The 20140-nt window shown below is 42.7% G+C and overlaps 1 protein-coding gene and 1 pseudogene across 3 annotated transcripts in view; both read right to left on the reverse strand.

The window, feature by feature from the left end:
• The window catches only part of PTPN2 (protein tyrosine phosphatase non-receptor type 2), a 64082-nt gene extending 47504 nt beyond the window's left edge, over positions 1 to 16578 (reverse strand). The window contains exon 1 of one of the 3 annotated variants that reach the window (XM_070361499.1): positions 16405 to 16576. In XM_070361499.1, the coding sequence (XP_070217600.1) occupies positions 16405 to 16473 (69 nt within the window). In that variant the 5' untranslated portion in view covers positions 16474 to 16576. Of the gene's footprint in view, positions 1 to 16404 lie in introns of all 3 variants that reach the window. The other 2 variants (XM_070361500.1, XM_070361498.1) reach the window with 2 other exon arrangements.
• On the reverse strand, positions 4859 to 5261 carry LOC102281324 (cytochrome c oxidase subunit 7C, mitochondrial pseudogene; annotated as a pseudogene).
• Positions 16579 to 20140: the final 3562 nt, after the last annotated feature.

The raw sequence follows: 20140 nt of genomic DNA on the forward strand, positions 1-20140 counted from the left end.
ACAAAAATATATTTTAACATTTCTCTTAAACTTTATATAGCAAAAAGATAGTTTCCCAGCCTGTATAAAATAACTTTCACTGAGCACTTAGGACATGCCCAGCGCCTCTGTCAAGTCTCAGCACACCAATGGAAACACTGTCTCCCTCACTGTGTGTGTCAGGGGAACAGGCTAGGGGCTGAATGATCTACCAGGTCCACGGAGCTGACAGCCTGGGACCCCAGGGCTGGACACAGCCCTTCAAGCAGAAGGCTCTGTTCTCACACACGTGCACTGCACTGCTCTGCTGTGCTCACACCCACAGCCACATTAAACAGTTCAGGCAACTACACTGCAAAGAAGGAATCTCAGGTCACCACACCACACTCCAATTCCAACTAAACTCTCCAAATAATATCTGCCTATACTCCAGAGTGTAGATCTTAAAATTGTAATCTATTTTGTTATCTTCAAGCCATATAACTGTTACTTTATTTTGAGCTCCAGAAATATTCTCAAATCTTATTTTAGAGCCACAAATGCTCATTTCAGGACCCTTCCGGTTCTCAGCATTCCACAATGGAAGATTCTGTGCCACGATGCCTGCATGAGGCACTCAGCGACGTGGCGTGTCTATCATGACCAGCATTTTTTCCCCACGTGGAACATTACCCTAAGAAGTCAGGTAAAAATAGAAGCATATCCCCTCCTAGAAAAGGAGTACACATTAACAGCAAAGAACAATTTGGGCTTCTGCTCACACTACTACATGTGGAGAAACAGTATTTTAAAAATTAGGCACTAAGCAGTTTTGTAAATTAAGCATAAATAAGTTTATTCAAGATTTTCCCATGCCTGCCTGCCCCCACCCAACAGCCCCACGACAAGTAACTTTATAGCTCATCTTTTTACCCACTGGGCGTTCCAACAAGAATTGGGAACAGAGACCAACTCTCAGTGAAAGGAATCACAGCCTCTTTGTGTAACAGGAAAGGGGGTGCATCATATGCTGGTGCAGCCCTTCCGGAAAATGCAATCTGCCATACACAAAGAAACAGAAACACACACACTACAGTCATTGCCACTGACTTTGTTTGGTAGCTGGTTCTGAATTTCTCAATATCAGTAAACAGTAATAACTCTATCTCCTCCTTAACACTTCACATTTCTAATTCATACCTCGTTTCCTTTTTTAAAAATTTTTTTAATCAAAGGATAATTGCTTTACAGAATTTTGTTGTTTTCTGTCAAACCTCAACATCAATCAGCCATGGGTATAGATATATCCCCTCTCTTTTAAACCTCCCTCCCATCTCCCTCCCCACCCCACCCCTCTAGGTTGATACAGAGCCCCTGTTTGAGTTTCCTGAGCCATACAGCAAATGCCCCCTTGGCTATCTATTTTACATATGGTAACATAAGTTTCCATGTTACTTTTTCCATACATTTCACCCTCTCCTTCCCACTCCCCATGTCCATAGATCTATTCTCTATGTCTGTTTCTCCACTGTTGCCCTGAAAATAAATTCTTCAGTACCATTTTTCTAGATTCTGTAAATATGCATTAGATATTTATCTTTCTCTAACTTCACTCTGTATAATAGGTTCTAGGTTCATCCACCTCATTAGAACTGACTCAAATGTGTGTTTTTATGGCTGAATAATATTCCACTGAGAATATTACTCTTGAGAGTCCCTTGGACTGCAAGGAGATCCAACCAGTCCATTCTGAAGGAGATCAGCCCTGGGTGTTCTTTGGAAGGAATAATGCTAAAGCTGAAACTCCAGTACTTTGGCCACCTCATGTGAAGAGTTGACTCATTGGAAAAGACTCTGATGCTGGGAGGGATTGGGGCAGGAGGAGAAGGGGATGACAGAGGATGAGATGGCTGGATGGCATCACCGACTCAATGGATGTGAGTTTGAGTGAACTCCGGGAGTTGGTGATGGACAGGGAGGCCTGGCGTGCTGTGATTCATGGGGTCGCAGAGAGTCGGACATGACTGAGCTACTGAACTGAACTGAATATTCCATTGTGTATATGTACCACAACTTCTTTATCCAGTCATCTGTCAATAGACATCTAGGTTGCTTCCACGTTCTTCTTATCTAATTGCATTGGCTAGAACCTTCTATTCAATGTCAAATAGAAATTATTTTTTTCTCTGATTTTGGAAGAACTACTTCTAAGGTTTAACCACAAAGTGTAATATTTGGTTTAGATTTCTGGTCAATATCCTTTTTCAGGTTAAGAAGGTTCCCTCAGTCTCCAGTTTACTGAATGCTTCTTTCATCATGATTGGGTGCTGAATTTTATTCAGTTTTCCCTGCATTCATGGAGATAATCATAAGTTTTCTCCTTTAATCTGGTAATGTGCTGACTTACAATAATAGATTTTCATTTAGATATGCATGGGCATGCATTTAAGGTTTCTCCATGTCTTTTCATGGCTTCATAGCTCATTTCTTTCTACTGCAGAATGATATTCTACTGTCTGGTCATACCATTATTTTAAGATGTATGCATCTACATATTTAAGTTGACCTCTAATTTTCTTGTCCCATACAATTTATTCAGTTTTAGTATCAAAGCTCTACCAGTCCCATACAGACTATTACCTTTCAGTTTCAAACACTTTTCCATGAAAGCATATTATAACAAACTCCTGTGACTGAGTGAAAAGAGAAAAAAGCTTCATTTCCACCAATTAAAAAGTTTTAAAATGTCAAATAGTAAATTTTATATGTAAAGCTAAACATATTCAGGTCTAGGCTTATATCTGTATAATTTCAAACACTACATGAAGAGTTGAAACACTATAGAGTACAAGTAAATTTATATTCCAAGTTAGTAACTGATATAAAAGAAAAACATGAAAACTACCAAAACACGCGTGTTTCTGTTGACAGCTCTTCTGCATCAAATGCAGAGAAACAGTTGACAAAAATATGAAATTTTAACAACAGGCAGGAAAGGAGAGTGAAGAGATGCTCAGACATGCTGCTGCAGGGGTGTAAACTATTGTAATGTTTCTGTGAGAACAATCTGATATGGTTATAATTTGACCCACCAACTTTACCTCCAGGATTTATATCACAGTCACACACCAGTGTAACAGGATGTTCACTGTCGTTAACAGTGGACATCGGCAGCAACCTCAGGGCCCATCAGGAGTGACATGGAGGTGAGGGGAGGAAGGGGGACAGGTGGGAACCAGGAAAGGGACACAAGCGCTACAAACATGTGCGTGGGATGGTCTCGGGCACACAGATGTCGAGTAGCTCCCACCTCCATCCACGCAGACACAACTGTGCCTGAGAACACAAGGCACACTTCTGGAAGGAGTCAAAGCATTAGTAACTTGTGGGGAGGAAGAGGAGGGTCAAGATTTATATCGTTGTGTTGTGCTGTGCTTAGTCACTCAGTCGTGTCTGACTCTTTGCAACCCCAGGGACTGTAGCCCTCCAGGCGCCTCTGTCCATGGGATTCTCCAGGCAAGAATACTGGAGTAGGTAGCAGTTTCATTTTCTTCAAGTGCTGAGTTTTTCATATCTCTAATATTGTGTTTGTTCATCTCTACAGGAAAGTGCCCTTACCCAAACTTTTGTGGATGTTCACACTTTACTATCAAAATTCCCTAAGTCTCAAGTATGTGGGTGGGACCCTTCTCTAGTGTCAAGAAATAACTTTTTTCCCCTTATCACTCTGTTTTGGTCATTTCAATAAGAAAGAACAACAACAAAAAAATCTTCTACTGCATGGGATTAAAGACCTAGAAAATCATATCCGTTTCTCATTTTCTGACTTTTCTTGCTGTCAATTTTTTTTCTTACTGTCAATTTTTACTGCTATTTGTACAACTGTGTCTGACAACTTTCTCTTTAAAATCAGACCTCAGACTTGAAATTATCAAGGAGCAAGTCTATTAAGTGCATAAGAAAAGCATGTTCACATTTAAAGTAAACACAGAAAGAGGATTTACATTTGCCTGAAGATGAGCAGGCTGAAGCCAAGTCAAGGAGTAGGGGAAGACGGGTCCAAGTAGACAAAATAGCTGTGCAAAGTCACAGACATGTGAACATACATAAGGAATGAATGAAGAATGACTGATTGGTGTTCTGCAAGAAGCATAAGCAACACAACACTTGTGGTTCACAAGAGAGGGAAATGCAAGACTGAAGGATGAGCAAGTGGCAAGAGATCAGATCATGCAGGCCTTTGTTCATGCTTCACTCACCCAACACACACATAAGACCCTACAAATTATGCAAATGGTGTTGTAAATGGATGGGCAGGAACAAGGAAAGATGGATTACTCTACATATAGTATACTAAAAGCAGTTATTCAGAAAAAATTAATTGATCAGGAACAAGACAAGGATTTCCACCTTCATCACTTCTATTCAACACAGCACTGGATGTTCAACCTGAGAACTAGGCAAAAAAATATTAAGCAATCCAAGTTGGAAGGAAAGTTGATGAATTACCTCTACTCACAAAAGATGTGATCTTGTGTGTAGAAAAACCTAAAGAATCCACAAAACAACTGTTAGAGCTAATACACATTCAGAAAAATTGCAAAACACAAAATCAACACACAAAAATCAGCTGTTTCTACATACTAGCAATGAACAATGCAAAAAACTGAAATTAAGAAAACATACCCATTTATAATAGAATGAAAAGGAATAAAACACTTAAGAATAAACTTAACCAAAATGGTGAAAGATCCGTACTCTAATAACTATAAAAGATGGCTGAAATAAATTAAATACAACCTAAACAAAACGGAAAGCTACCTCATGCTCATCGACTGGAAGACAGTATTAAGATGACAAAATGATAAGAAGTGATTTTCTTTTTTTTTTTAATCAAATACATATTTAATTAAGAAACTAATAATGCAATATTACCCAAACAAAATGTAAGCACACGTTCAATTATCATGTTCCATATTTCAGAGAAGAGGCATTAAGGATTTATGCTATAAGTTTATTTACAAACATATCTAGGATGCTGAGTTCAAGGGATTGATCCTTTTAAGAGACTGCACCTCTTAATATGCTCCTCTTCCTATCTGTCTCATGGATTACTTTTTAAGCAGTTGGTGTCTTACTATAAAGAAAGGTGCAGCAAATCCAGACCCAAAGAACAAAGTCATCATAGCTAGTAATCTCCACTTGTTTTCCACTGAAAATGGTATATTCTTCCCTGGACCCTCCTCATAGTGGCTCCGACGAACCACAGAGGTTGTGAACCTCCAGATGCTCTATCCCAACATAGCGCTGTTGGACGCTCTACAAAAGATCCAGAGACTGGAGGCGGAAGAAATGGCGGCTGCAAACCTACCGCTCCTTGCCTCACGACCTTGTTCCTCTCAAGAAGTGATTTTTCAATGTAATCCCTATCAAAATCCCTATTTGTTCAATGTAATCCCGATCAAAATTCCAATGACAATTTTATAAAAATAGAAAAACTCATCCCAAAATTTATATGAAAAGTCAAGGGATGCAGAAAAGTCAAACAATACTGAAAAAGGACAATAAAGCTGAAGAATCACACTTGCCTGATTACAATATTTATAGAGCTACAGTCATCAACCCCATGTGGTATGCCAAAAAGATAGACACAGATGAGTGGAATAGAAGAGAGTTCAGAAATAACCCTCAGATCTGTGGTCAACTGATTTTCAACAAATGGGCCATGATCATCCAACACAGAAGGGACAGTCTTTTCAAAAAACAGTGTTGGGAAAACTGGACAACCACATGCAAAAGAATGAAGTTGGATTTTTACAATACACCTCACAGAAAAATTAACTAAAAATGGATCAAAGACCTATTTATAAGAGCCAAACATAAGAAAATCTTAGGAGAAAACATAAGGTTTGAAAATCTTCATGATCTTGAATTTGGCAATGGTATCCTAAATTATGACACCAAAAGCACAGGCAACAAAGCAAAAATAGATGAACTGGATGTCATCAAAACTTAAGACTTACTTGCATAAAATGACACTATCTAAAGAGTAAAAACCCACAGATTGGGAAAAAATATTTATATATAATATATCTGATGAAATATTAATAACCAGAATATATAAAGAACTCCTACAATTCAACAAAACAAAAATTTAAAAATAGGCAAAGACAAATACTAGCATGGACAAAATCTGAAATACCAACAACACCAAATGATAACAAGAGCGTGGAGCAACAGAACTCTCATTCACTGCTGGTGGGAATACAAAATGGTTCAGCCATTCTGAAAGACAGTGTGGTGCTTTCTTACAAAACTACACAAACTCTTAACATATGACCTAGTAATCAGGCTCCTTGGTATTTACCCAAAGGAGCTGAATACTTATGTCCACATAAAAACCTGCACATAGATGTTTCTATCAGTTTTATTCATAATTGCCAAAACTTGGAAGCAACCAGTATGTCCTTCAAAGGCTGAATGGATAAATAAACTGTGATACACCCAGATGACAAAATATTAATCAGTGTGAAAAAGAAATGAGCTATCAAATCATGAAAGACATGGACGAACTTTAAATGCAGATTTCTAATTGAAAGAAGCCAACCTGAAAAGGCTACATCCTGTATGATTCCAACTATATGACATTCTGGAAAAGGCAAAACTATGGGGACAATAAAAGATGAGTGGTTGTCAGGGGTTGGAGGGATGACAAGGTGGAGCACAGAGGATTTCTGAAAACACTCTGATGATGGCACAGTGATGGTCAGAGGTCATATAATACATTAGTCCAAACACACCGATTATACAACACCAAGAGTGAATCTTAATGTTAAACTATGGATCTGGATGATTATTGGCAGTGTAGGTTTATGGATTGTAACAAATGTACCACTCTGGTGGGGAACGCTGATAATGGTATGGGGCCAGGGGTGTATATAAGAAATCTCTGCCTTCCTCTCAATCCTGCTGTGAACCTGAAACGACTCCAGTAAAGTCTTAATTAAAAACAAACCAAAAAAGGGCAAAGGACTGGAACAGTCATTTCTCCAAAGATATAGATACAGTCAATAAGCACATGAAAAAGATGTTCAACATCCTTAGTCATGAGGGAAATGCAAATCTAAACCTCAATGACATAACTACTAGGCAGGACCATAATTTTTTAAATGGAAAATAAAAAGTGTTAGTGAGGGTATGAAGAAAGCAGAATTCTCAAACATTGCTGGTGAGAATGTAAAATATTGCTGCCACTGTGGAAAACAGTTTAGCAGCTCTTCCATGTTAAATATAGAACAAAGGTCTGTCTAGTCAAGGCTATGGTTTTTTCAGTGGTCATGTATGGATGTGAGAGTTGGACTGTGAAGAAAGCTGAGTACCGAAGAATTGATGCTTTTGAACTGTGGTGTTGGAGAAGACTCTTGAGAGTCCCTTGGACTGCAAGGAGATCCAACTAGTCCATTCTAAAGGAGATCAGCCCTGTGTGTTCTTTGAAAGGAATGATGCTTAAGCTGAAATTCCAGTACTTTGGCCACCTCATGCAAAGAGTTGACTCCTTGGAAAAGACTCTGATGCTGGGAGGGATTGGGGTCAGGAGAAGGGGACGACAGAGGATGAGATGGCTGGATGGCATCACCAACTCGATGGACGTGCATTTGAGTGAACTCCAGGAGTTGGTGATGGACAGGGAGTCCTGGCATGCTGCAATTCATGGGGTCACAAAGAGTCTGACAGGACTGAGTGACTGAACTGAACTGAACCGTATTATCCAGCAATTCTACCTGTATGTCCAAACCAAAAGAATTAAAAACAAGGACTCCAGGACTTCTCTGGTGGCTCAGTGCATAAGAATCAGCCTGCCAATGCAGGCAACTCGGGTTTGATCACTGATCCGGGAAGATCGCACACACCAAGTGCACCACAACTACTGAGCCTGTGCTCTGGAGGTCAGGAGCCGCAACAAGAGAAGCCACTGCAATGAATGAGTAGTCCCTGCTTAACGCAACTAGAGAAAGCCTGTGCACACAACAAAGACCCAGACCAGTGAAAAATAAAAAAACAAAACAGGGATGCCAATGAATATTTGCACACCAATGTTCACAGCAGTATTATTATCAAGAGCCAAAAGGTGGAAACAATCCAAACATCCATTAGCAGACAAACAAAATGTGGTATATCCATACAAAAAAAAATATTCAGCCATAAAAACGAATGAGGATGCTACAGATGACATTGTTCAACCTTAACAACATCATGTTCAGTGAAATAATTCAGATACAAAGAGAAAAGTACTACACGGGCCCATGTGTATGAAGGATGTAGAGAGGCAGATTCATAGAGCTCAAGTAAAGGAGAGGTCACCAGGGACCAGAGGAGGAGGAAATAGGGAGTTACTGCTTACTGGGGACAGGGTTTCTGTTCAGGGTGCTGAAAGGGTTTGGCAAATGGGGATGATGGCTGCACAGCACTGTAAATGGAATAAATGACTCTGAATTGTATACATTAAAATGGTGAAAATGGCAAATTACTTACATTTAACCACAGAAACAATTTGATAGGGTGTCTACCTCATTCCTCATACCAAAATCAAACCCTGGTTGAGCAATGATTCAAACGTAAAAGAAATAAAACCATAAAATTGTTGAAAAACATTGGAGAAAGTTTTTTTGTAATCATAGAACAGAGAAAGCCTCTCTGAGCTATGGCACAATAACTTAGAAAAGGCTGATAAATCTCATTTCATTAATATTTAAATTTTCTACATGAAAAACTATCATAAATAAGGGCAAAATATATTTTGAAAAATATTACAAATAAATATTACAATTATGAATAAAATTTGAAGAAATATTTGTAATATATGACAAAGGTTTAACTTCCTTAATATGTAAAGAGCTCTAACATACCAGAAAGGGAAAGGAAATACAAGTGACTTTTAAAAGTAAGTACTGTTAAACTTCATTCATAAGAAAAGAACTGCAAAATACAAAAACAGTAAGACCATTTTCCACCTCATGAACAAAGATTAAAAACTAGGCATACAAAGATTAAAAACTAGGCATACAAAGGTGTAGGAAACCGGCACTTTCCTACACTACTGACGCGGACGTGTGTGTACATGCTCTTTGCAGCACTGCTCGTAACAGCTAACGGCCAGAAATAACCTCCATGTGCACAGATGAGTGCTTAAATAATGAACACTGTTCAGCTGTTAAAATGAACACGTGAGATCTATATGGAAGGATTTTCTATATGTAAGAGTAAAAGCAAGGTGTAAAACAGTATGCTAACATTTGTTTTAATGGTGCTGGACAGAGAGAGGGAGGGAGAGGGGAGACAGGCAGGCAGGCAGGTAAAGATGGGTGTGAATGGAGAAGCACAGTGATCGCCCACAGGAAGGAACCAGGAAAGGTAGGAGCAGTGACTTGCTCTTGCATTGCATGCCCTTCTATATTTTTCTCACTCTTGCCATATTCCTGAAACCCCAACCAAGCCATTTACTTATTCAGGTATTAAAACATGAGCTCTAGAATTCAGTACTGGATTCCTATCTGGACCTGCTGGTTAACTGCAGCATACATCTGGAGAAGCTGAATCTCAGTTTTTCTCATGTGCGACCACCTGTGAGATAATCCACATGAAGTTACATAGTATCTGTCTGATACAAAGGAGGAGGTTCAAGCAAGATAAGCTATTTTATTCTTATTAAACTCTCTTACTCAAAGAGGGCCTCTCAGAAAGCATGATACACAGCAGGACATACACCAGGAGGAATCTGATCTCCCCAGACAGTGAAGGGCACTCTCAGAGCCATAACCAAGCCTGAACACTCTTAAGTAATGGAGTTTGAAGGATGTGAGACACTTAGCTTCACACTTCACTGTGTCCATCCACAGGACCTTCATACAGAGTACAGGCAAAAACATCTGACTAATAAAGAGAACACTGAGCCATCATATAATTCAGGATTCCCTTAGGGATCTTAAGTATAAAGGAAGAAATTTTGGTATTTCTCCCATAATTACAAACAACCAATTTGGGATTATCTTAAAGATTTTTTTTTTCCTTATAAAATTAACATCTCTTTTCCCATTTCCTAAATTCTTACTTGCTGTTTCATCACAAGAGTTCAGGATAGAATATTCTACAGTACAAGGATACATTTTCCGTATACTATGTAAAAAAAGGTATGTACCAAGTACTAAAATATTGTTTAATATTGTGTAATTTTCTTACCCTGATATTACTACTAGTAATAGGGATTTCAAAAAATAAAAACTTATGATTTGAATGCAATGCAGGAGATCCTGTTTCAATCCCTGGGTGGGGAAAATTCCCTGAAGGAAATGGCAACCCTAAGCCTGGCAGGCTACAGTCCATGCGGTCATAAAGAGTCAGACACGACTGAGCAACTAACCTCACATCACATCACCTACGTTTTGTAATTTCATTGGTTGATACAGTTGCCACTGTCATAGAGAACCTGGACTGTCTGAGGTCCCAACCTTAACTAGGAGGAGCGGACCACCGTCCAGGAACCTTACTCCAGCCCACTTTAAGAACTCCTGGAAGCACGACTAAGCAAACTGTCAAGAGGAAATGATAGCTTTCAGAATACAAAACTGTTTGAATACAGTGAAAGAAACAAAGTAATTCAGCATGAGACTTTCTCTAGAGGAATGCAGGCAGTGTGACACAAAGTTATCAGTGATAGAGACATGAGCCAAACAAAGCGACAGAACAATGAGCTTATTAAGTTAGAGTACTGGGTGTGAAAGAGTAGGAGCATATTAAAACAAACAAACAGAAAAATGCCAGAAATCCACAGACACAAGTTTCCTGGAAGTCAGCAATCCCAATGGTCCTCAGGGCCTATGATGCCCTTGAAATCATACACCAAATCTAGGGGAATTGTACGTATGTGGTCATGTCTCTTGTTCACAGGTTTTAATCTTGCTGCGTGTCTAAATGTGTCCACGATCCTTAAAAGCAAGGATTTCACTGTTTACTACACCATAAATACTACATTAAATTATCACTATACTCAATACATTTAAAATAGCACTGTACTCATTTCAGACAACAGCCCAGCAGGCAGAACATCATCCCAACTAAGAATGTAACAGAAAAGCTTAATATTCCACTCAGAACAGCAGAGTCAGAACTCACATGCTGTAACACTAGCTGGCTGAACCATATTTGTTCCTTGGCTATCAGCTGCTATGTTGTAATGGTATTATCAAAGGTTCTAATAAACTAGTAGGTTTAAATATTCTCTGCCCCTAACAGTTTACCAGTAAGAAATAAAAATTTTAATGGCGCGACCAACAGGGAACAGAGTGTGGAGAATCTAGGTAAGAATTTCCAGGGGAAACAAATCATAGGAATGCTGAGAAAGTGAAGAGCATTTAACTTAATTTAGCACTTATGTAAATTTTAATTCTGCTTTCCTAGATTTTATCTATGGTTTACTCTCTGGAGAGAGAACAGAATAAGAAAACAAAGCAATCAAGCAGGGGATCAGAACTGCAGGAAGAGACACCAAGAGCTGAGCTACAGACTTCCTCAGCCTTGGTGGCTAAGGCTCTGTGCTTCTTGGTGGCTAGCTACTTCCTAGTGTTAGTGGCTAAGGCACTGTGCTCCCAATGCAGGGGGCCCGGGTTCGATCCCTGGTCAGGGAACTAGATCCCACAGGCAGCAACTAACTGTTCGTATGTCACAACTAAAACTCGGTGCAGCCAAATAAATCAATAGATACATTAAAAAAAAAAAAAAAAGAACTGTGACAGTTTTCCAACAGGGAATAGCAAATTCTTGTGGATACTAATGATCTAGGAGAAACCAAAAAGGGTTACTGGAGATTCTGTTTTAAAGTCAATACCCTGAACAAGAGCAAGCTAGAAAGTGCAGGGCCAATGCAGCCATCTGGAATTCCATGATTCTAGGTATCCATAACCTAGAGAACTTCTTCCTAGGTGGCTCAGTGTAAAGAATCCGCCTGCCAATGGAGGAGACCCAGAAGATGTGGGTTAGATCTTGGGGCTGGGAAGATCCCCAGAGGAGGAAATGGCAACCCACTTCAAGTATTCTTGCCTGGGAAATGCCATGGACAGAGGAGCCTGGCAGGCTACAGTCCATGGGGTCAAAAAGTCAGACACAACTCAGCACCATGAACACAACCTACAGAACCTGTCAAAGGCGAAACAGTACTGTTTCCAGTTCTATATCCTTCACCAGGGTATCATTCTCCGGGTTGCTTTTCCTTAAAATGGTGGTTCTGACCGTCTGAGGAATCAGAGAGTTCCATTTAAGAATCTGACTGAAGCCCTGAAATCCCCTAGAAACCACATCCCCAGGGGCATTCAAATAAGTTTGCAGTTTCAGGGCACTTGGAAATCCCTTTCCAGTCTAATCCATGGGTCCCAGACGTGGTTTTCAAGGCCTCCAGTCCCACAAGGACCAACCTATTATAACACATCCCACTCTCTCCTGCCATTGAAAATGTCATGATTCTTTCAGCGCCACTGTCTCAAGCAGATCATAAAGGAAGCAACAGAGGCTGTCATGCTGGCAGAGCAGGGCAGGCTGCAGTGAGACTCAGGAGCACAGGCTGTGAGTTCCCAGTGGATGTGGTAACCCTACAGCAGTCACAACCTCGTGCTAGACGGGGTCACCTCAGCGGCAAGTGAGGAGCTGGAAGAACCAAGGTGCTGACATCTCACAGTAGTACTTTTGTTTAGTGAATGCTAACTGAGCATCAGGCACACCTTAGGCTACAGGCAGATGGTAGGGAAACAAAGGAAAATGAGGCAGTCCCCAAGGAACTACACAGACTGGCAGACAGGTGTACAACAATGGGATTCATATGCTAATGAGAGAGCATTCAGAATCAAAGGAACAAATAGCTTTGCCACAGTGGTGATGTGGTAAAGAATCTGCCTGTCAATGCACGAGACGTGGGTTCAATCCCTAGGACGGGAAGATCCCCTGGAGAAGGAAATGGCAACATACTTTTCCTGCTTAGAAAATCCCATGGACAGAGGGGCCTGGTGGGCTACAGTCCACAGGATCACAGAGTCAGACATGACTGAGCGACTAAACAACAACAAAATGACTGATGTCTAGTCTTGAAGACATTTTCCAAGACAAGTAAGGTAGGCAGAGAGTATGTCCAACTTGTCTAGTATGTCCAGGCAAAGACTCCAAGGTGTGAAAACACAAGTGATTCTCAAGGAAATCAAGGAGTTTAATATGGCAGCAAGCCCTGAGTACTTACATTAAGGCTGGCAGAACATGGAACAGATACTGCAAGGGAACAGTTTTAGAACAAGACAGCTTTGATTTTTCCTCCACACTGGCTGCCAAGGTAAGTGCCAGAAGAATAGAGTTCATTTGATATTTTACTTCTAAAAATCAGCTGACTCACAAATGATAAAAACTGCTCTTACTCTGACAATATTTGAACCATGAATTTCTATTGAAGAAAAATGACCAGTTAAGTATTCCACAAACTCTGATTAATCACCCGAATTCTTCCTGAACTACCACTTACAAGAAACATTACTCCATAACTTAGCTTTTGCCACTTCCCTACAGTTTTAGTTTCTTCCCCGAAAGGCTCACACAATTCCATTCCTTTCCTCTGCCCTTCTAATGCCCCTGCTGATTCACATGGCAATCAGCAGCAACAAGGGAAAGGCAGAAAGGGATCGTGAACATTTCTCAAAAAGCTAGAATTAACCTCAGACTATATTAATGCTACTAGCTTGTCAATCAGACCAAATTAGACCTTTCCAGCAATCTCACTTCTGCCAGCCGCGCCCATTCACAGCAAGGCTTTCCACACTGTGCTCCTGGTCCCATCAGCCCCTACTTCCTGAAGCTTCTGGCTCCAATATTCATCCCTTCTCTTTCTTCAATCTCCAACCTATCTCTTTAGCCTCCCCCGCTCCTTCCGGATCATGTAAACCATCAAGTCACCCTTCTGTGGTAGGAAGTCAGTGTTCAATAAACACATATTAAGTGCCCACTAGATAGATGCATGTCCTGCAGGAATCCTGATGAGGCACTGAACACAAGCAACCAAGAGTGAGCTCTAATCCAGTCATTCACTCCCAGAAACCTCCCATGTCACAAGTTACCTTGTAAAAGCAACTGTTCAGAGAGGGCAAAAAGGAGTAAGGGGCCAGAGTTCAGACTAAAAAGAATACATTTCCTTTTCTTACAGGACTTTGACTGATAAGGTATAAAGTAAAAGTTCTCACACACTAAAAGCAAGTCTAGCTCTTAGTTCTAGTCAGTTTTTTTTTTTTTGCTCAACAGCAAAGCCTTTCTTTTCCTAACCAAATTAGTATTGCCAAAAAAAGCACAACTCTTCTCAAACATTATCATCAACATACCCTCTGCTGTGATCTACAAAGCAGAAAGTCCACTGAAACACTTTTTTCTACTCAAACAACAGTGGTTTGCTTAATGGAAACTGCTGTCCTGAAGTCCTGTGCTTCTGCATCACAGTCAATGCCCGGCCTTGAAAGGGGTGGCCATAGGTACATCCAGGGGATCCCACCCTGCCAGGGAGGGCCGGGAAACCACCCCCCTCCTCGAGGAAGTGAGAATCCAAGGACGAGGAGGAGGTAGTTAAGCAAAGGTGGGAAGAAACAGGGAAAGAAAAGTTGTGCGGAGGCAAAGAGAACTGTCTCTACAAAGGTCTTAAGAGGACAGACAGCACATTTCAAGGGGCAGAAGAAACCAGTGGAAAAGTGGGAAGAAAGACACATGGGGAGGCAAGACCCGTGGTCTCAGGAGCTGTGGCGGGGTTTCAAGGCACCATTCCAGCTCTGTCCCCCATCTGACTTCTGTTTTCCACTCAAATTGCTCTCTTTAAGGAACCTGTTGATCTTTGAGACATTAACTCAATGGGCCTCTTGGATTGTGACCTTGTTGATGCCCACTACAGCACATGCCTACTGACCATCAGCTCCCTCCACACCCACCACCGATTTACTCCCATTCCTAAGGCTATTCCTCTCTAGTCTTTTTGCAAACTTCCCTTTCTCTACCTGTGTCCTTAAAAACTGTTGTCTGTCAAGATTCTGTACTTGGCCTTCGGTATTTCCAAACCATCTGCATGATTTTTACTGACCTAACTAAAGCTCTTGTCCTTCCCTTAGGAAAAAAATTAAAATGAAGAGCTTTGACCAACCCACTAAAGGACTCCTAGGCAGAAGCCCATGAAGAGTTTCCTGAACTCCATGCCATTGAATACAATTTTTAGTGGATATAAATGCATTTTTCTGATGAGATGAATTATAGTTCTCATGGAATATTCAAGGGTACTTACTAATGAAAACAAAAAAAGTCAAAAGTGCTTTATCAAAATGTCCAGGTGAATGAAGCTGTAGCAAGCACCACCTCTTCTCAAACCTGGATTCTGATAAACTGCCTGCAACCTGGGGACAGTCGTCTCTTTTAATACAAATGTAACTAGAGAAGACACAGCTGGCACCCTCTCACATAAAGCTTCCTACGAGAATCCACATTTAAAACTTCCTATTATTGGGAAAATCCTTACCAGTATTCTTTGCAGTGAGTACCCAATTCTAACGCACGCTGACCCACGTCGATCAGGGTATTTATTACACGTCCTGCTAACGTGCTCAAGAAGAAAACGTTACATTACGAACATAATGACAAGAGGAACTTTCATCTAATTAAACGGGAAGGGGGAAAAACCCGGGAGCAAGTAGATTTACAGGAAAGCCCTTTTTGTCGTCTGACTGTACAGACAGCGACCTGAGGAGCCAGAACAGCATTTACCTCACACCACTCACTATAATCCTGGGAACAACATGCAATGATTAGCAGGAGGGAGCGGACAACTAGATCATTTGAAGACATAAAATGAAGTTCTACTCGCACAGAAAAGGTCCGTGGTTGAGTCGGGAGACCGTCCCAGGGCACGTCTCCCCGAGGAGACCAGAAATCAAGCCAGGCGCCCGCGTCCGCACAGCCGCCTCACGACATGCGGAGACCCGACCCCGCCGGCCCGGCCTGGGGTCGCGCGGCAGCCCCTTGGAGCCTCCCCTGACTCACCGAGCTCCTTCCGGAAAGCTCTGAGGGGGCGACCGCGCGCCGAAGGCGCTCAGGCAGCCGCGAGCCGACCGCCCAGCCAAGGTCCCGCAACCCTCCCAGGACCCCCGACCCTCAGCCGCCCCCTGCCCTGTCCCGGCCACGCCCACACACGCCACCGGCACCGCCCCTCGGAGCCCACTGCGCCTGCGCGCATGCGGCCTCCCCAACCCGAGCGCCGAAGCACAGAGGCCCTGGGCGGCGCAAGTGCGCCGCCACTTCCGCCCCAACGGGAGGCGGGGGAGGCGGCGGGTGCCTGCGGGCGGGAGCCCGGTCCTCTGAGGGGGACGCCGGCGGCTCTGTGAGCCCGCCACTCACCAGGTACAGCTGCTGCCAGCGATTCTGAGCGTCTAACTCCTCAAACTCCCGTTCGATGGCAGCCGACATGGCGGCGGGAGCAAGCTGTCGCGAGGGAGCCTGCGCCGGCGGAGAGGCTCAGGCCCCACACGATCCGGGCAGCGCGCAGCCGCTGCCGCGCATGCGCGCTCCACGCCAGCCCCGCCCCGCCCCCACGCCGCCCCGGCCGCGGGGAAAGTACCTGGTGCGTGACGTCAGCGCGCCGTCTGCGCTACGCGGGGCGGGGCGCCGCGGGAGGCGTGGTCCAGGCGGTGCCCAGGTGGAGGGGGCGGGGCCAGGCAGCCCCAGGGGCGGGGCGGGCAGGCCGGAGAGGCTGGGCTTCAGGGAGAGTTGCAGGTTGAGCGCCCCGGGGTTTGAATTTTATTTTGAACATCATCTAGGTCAGTTTAGCGGCATGTGCCCCACTTTCTTCTCTAGGATAATGTAAACTGGGACTGATGCCTGCGCCTGGCCCCCCGCGGGTTTTGTGCCAAATAAACCGCCGTTACACCAGGAGAGGCAACGTCTCCTGGAGGTTGGAGACGACAGCTTGTTAAGTAAACGTTATACAGCTTAAAAGTTAGTGTTACCTTTGTTGTTCAGTCGCTCAGTCGTCTCCGGCTCCTTGCGCCCCATGGACTGCAGAACGCCAGGCTTCCCTGTTCTTCCCCGTATCCCAGAGTTTGCTAAAACTCAGTCCATCGAGTCAGTGATGCCATGCAACCATCTCATCCTCTGTCCTCCTCTTCTCCTGGCTTGCTTCAATCTCACTGAGCGTCAGGGTCTTTTTCAATAAGTCGGCTCTCGGCTCTCGGCTCTTCTCATCAGGTGGCCACAGTATTGGAGTTTCAGCATCAGTACTTCCAATGAATATTCAGGGCTGATTTCCTTTAGGATTGACTTGTTTGATCTCCTTGCAGTCCAGGGGACTCTCAAGAGTCTTCTCAAGCACCACAGTTCGAAGGTATCAGTTCTTCAGCTCTCAGCCTTTTTTATTGTTCAGCTCTCACATCCATACATGACTACTGGAAAAACCATAGCTTTGACTATACAGATTTTTGTTACCTGTAAAAAGAACAAATCATCTCATAACAAACAAACATGCTGATTATGGAAATCATCTCCCTTTACAGTAAGATAATTCATTATAGGGAAACTTGCGTTCTTAGAATAGCTTATCACCTTCAGTAGAAATGTGATGTGTTAGAAAAATTTAGCTGTGCTGTCCAAAACTGAAATTTAAACTTTAATTAAATGAAATAGCAAAGATTCTCTTCTTGACCAAACTCTACTCAAGATTCTCTGAGCTCTTTTTCAGCTAGGTCTTGAGTTTTGGACTGCCCTGTTTCTCTCTGCATTGTCAAATTTTTGCCATCCTGCTGAGTCAGTTAGCCAGAAGCCCCCATTCTCAGTATCTGATCACTCTTGATATTTAGTCAGGTTCCTCATCTTTGCATCCCTCGCGTGACATCTGATCTCCCTGCCCTGCCTTTACCTAGAATCCTATTAGGTCAGCTCACCCAGAACCCCCTGTGCTGCCTCTGTTAAAAACAAGACTACAGGCCCAAAAGGAAGTCGATGGAAAGTCCCATGTCACCAATCTAGATTTGATGATAGTTTCAGCTCTCCCAGAAATGGGATTTAAAGGAGTAAATCAAGATTCAATAATCACCACTAGGTAGGTGATCTGCCAGGTAGACTTCCCTCAACCTTGTAGTAACCAGTTGCTTCTCTGCCTGGAATAACTCCCTTGTTCCAGCTCCCTTCTGCCTGTAAGTCGTTTGTTTTGGGTAGCTCCTTGGAGCTTCTGTCCATTTGCCCAAAACACGAATCATTTAATAAAGCCAATAAAATCTTTAAATTTTACTCAGTTGAATTCTGGTTTTTTTTTTAACACCTTTTAGTAATTTTCCATCTGCTGACACCCCACTTGACTATAAATTCCCACTTCCTATTCAGAATTTGGAGTTGAACCCGTCCCTCCCCCACTACAAGACCCATTGTGGTGTCCCCTATACCTGTCACAGTATTCACCCCACGCACAGCTGGAATAAAGTCTTCCTTTTACCTCATCATCTTCTACAAGTGTCAGGCATAGATTTTTTCTTTAACAGAAATTAAGAATTCAGTTCCTTAGTTGAACTAGCCACATTTCAATCTCAGTAGCCACACAGGCTAGTGGCTAAAGGATTGCAGAGCACACAAACCATCGAAATTCTGTGGAACAGAGCTACCTGAGAGGTTTGAAATACTTCATTATTTTAAAGCATCCTTGACATTGACATTTAGTCTCAGTCGTTTCTGACTCTTTGCAACCCCATGAACTGGGCTCCTCTGTTCACGGAGATTCTCCAGGCTAGAATGCTGGAGTGGGTTGCCATGCTCTCCTCCAGGGGATTTTCAGGAGTCCAGGAGCCTGACTTGTATGGTGAAGTGACTTGAGGGTCCACAGATGTTAAACAATGCTGAAGCAACCTGGTGGCTCAGTGGTAAAGAACTACCTGAGAGGTTTAAAATACTTGGGTATTTTAAAGTGTCCTTACACAAGTAAGATAATGTAAATACTGGTCAGAGAAAACCAGCAAGCTGTTGGACCAAGAAGAAACTGTAACACAGAACATTAAGCAGCCAATAAACCCTGACAGAATATAACTGAGGAATACATACACTCTCCCTCAAGAAATGCCCCACAATGTAAGTGTCCTGGTTTCCGAAGTTCCATCCTTCAAACTGACTAAATTAAAGGCATAATATCTCCTGGGATTCCTCATGGCTGTTGGGGTCAAACAGCTCATCAAATCGTGATCTCACAGCAGCAGTTCTTGTCACCAGATGCACATGGTCCCTCAGTAACTCTGGCAAATGCTGGCTGGGGGTGCAGTGCTTCCCTTCTGTGGGTTTGCCCTCATATGCTGTGTGTAGCTACGACTCCAAGGCAGCAAGCAGTTCTCATACCAGCAACATGTGCATTGACGGTGAACAACAAAATGAACAGAGATCAGCTACATTGCCTACATGGTTCCATCAGCCTCCCTAGAGAGGTTCAGTGTGGCCTCCATTGGCTGCTGGTCCTCATGGCATCTTCAGTGGTGAGACACATGGTGGGTGCAGAGAGAGCAGAGGAGGAAATGAACAAAAAGGGATTTCAGGGAATGTTTCTGAGGTCTATCCTGTGGAAACTCCTGGAATAAGACTTGAAGAAAACTGATAAGAAAGATTTAAAGTATTTTTCAAAGGTTATGTAGTTGGATTTTCATTTCTTTTGAATGAAACTTCTTGTAGACAGGTGTCCAGGAGCCTGACTTGTATAGTGAAGTGGCTTGAGGGTCCACAGATGTTAAATAATTTTGAAGCAACCTGGTGGTTCAGTGATAAAGAACCCACCTGCAGTGCAGAAGACGCAGGTTCAATCCCTGGATCAGATCCTCTGGAGAAGGAAAAAGCAACCCACTCCAGTATTCTTGCTTGGAAAATTACATGGACAGAGGAGCCTGGCAGGCTACAGTCCATGGGGTCACAAAAGAGTCAGACATGACTTTTCGATTAAACAAAAACAATCTAGTGAAGCTTTTCAAACTCAACAAAATCTGGATTCAGGACCTTATTTTGGGGCTTCCCTGGTGGCTCAGTGGTAAAGAATCTGCCTGCCAGTGCAGAAGACGGGTTCGATCCCTAATCCAGGAAGATCCCACATGCTGCAGAATAACTAAATCCATGC

The sequence above is a fragment of the Bos mutus genome, chromosome 24 (assembly GCF_027580195.1).
Source record: "Bos mutus isolate GX-2022 chromosome 24, NWIPB_WYAK_1.1, whole genome shotgun sequence".
Taxonomy (NCBI): Eukaryota; Metazoa; Chordata; class Mammalia; order Artiodactyla; family Bovidae; genus Bos; species Bos mutus.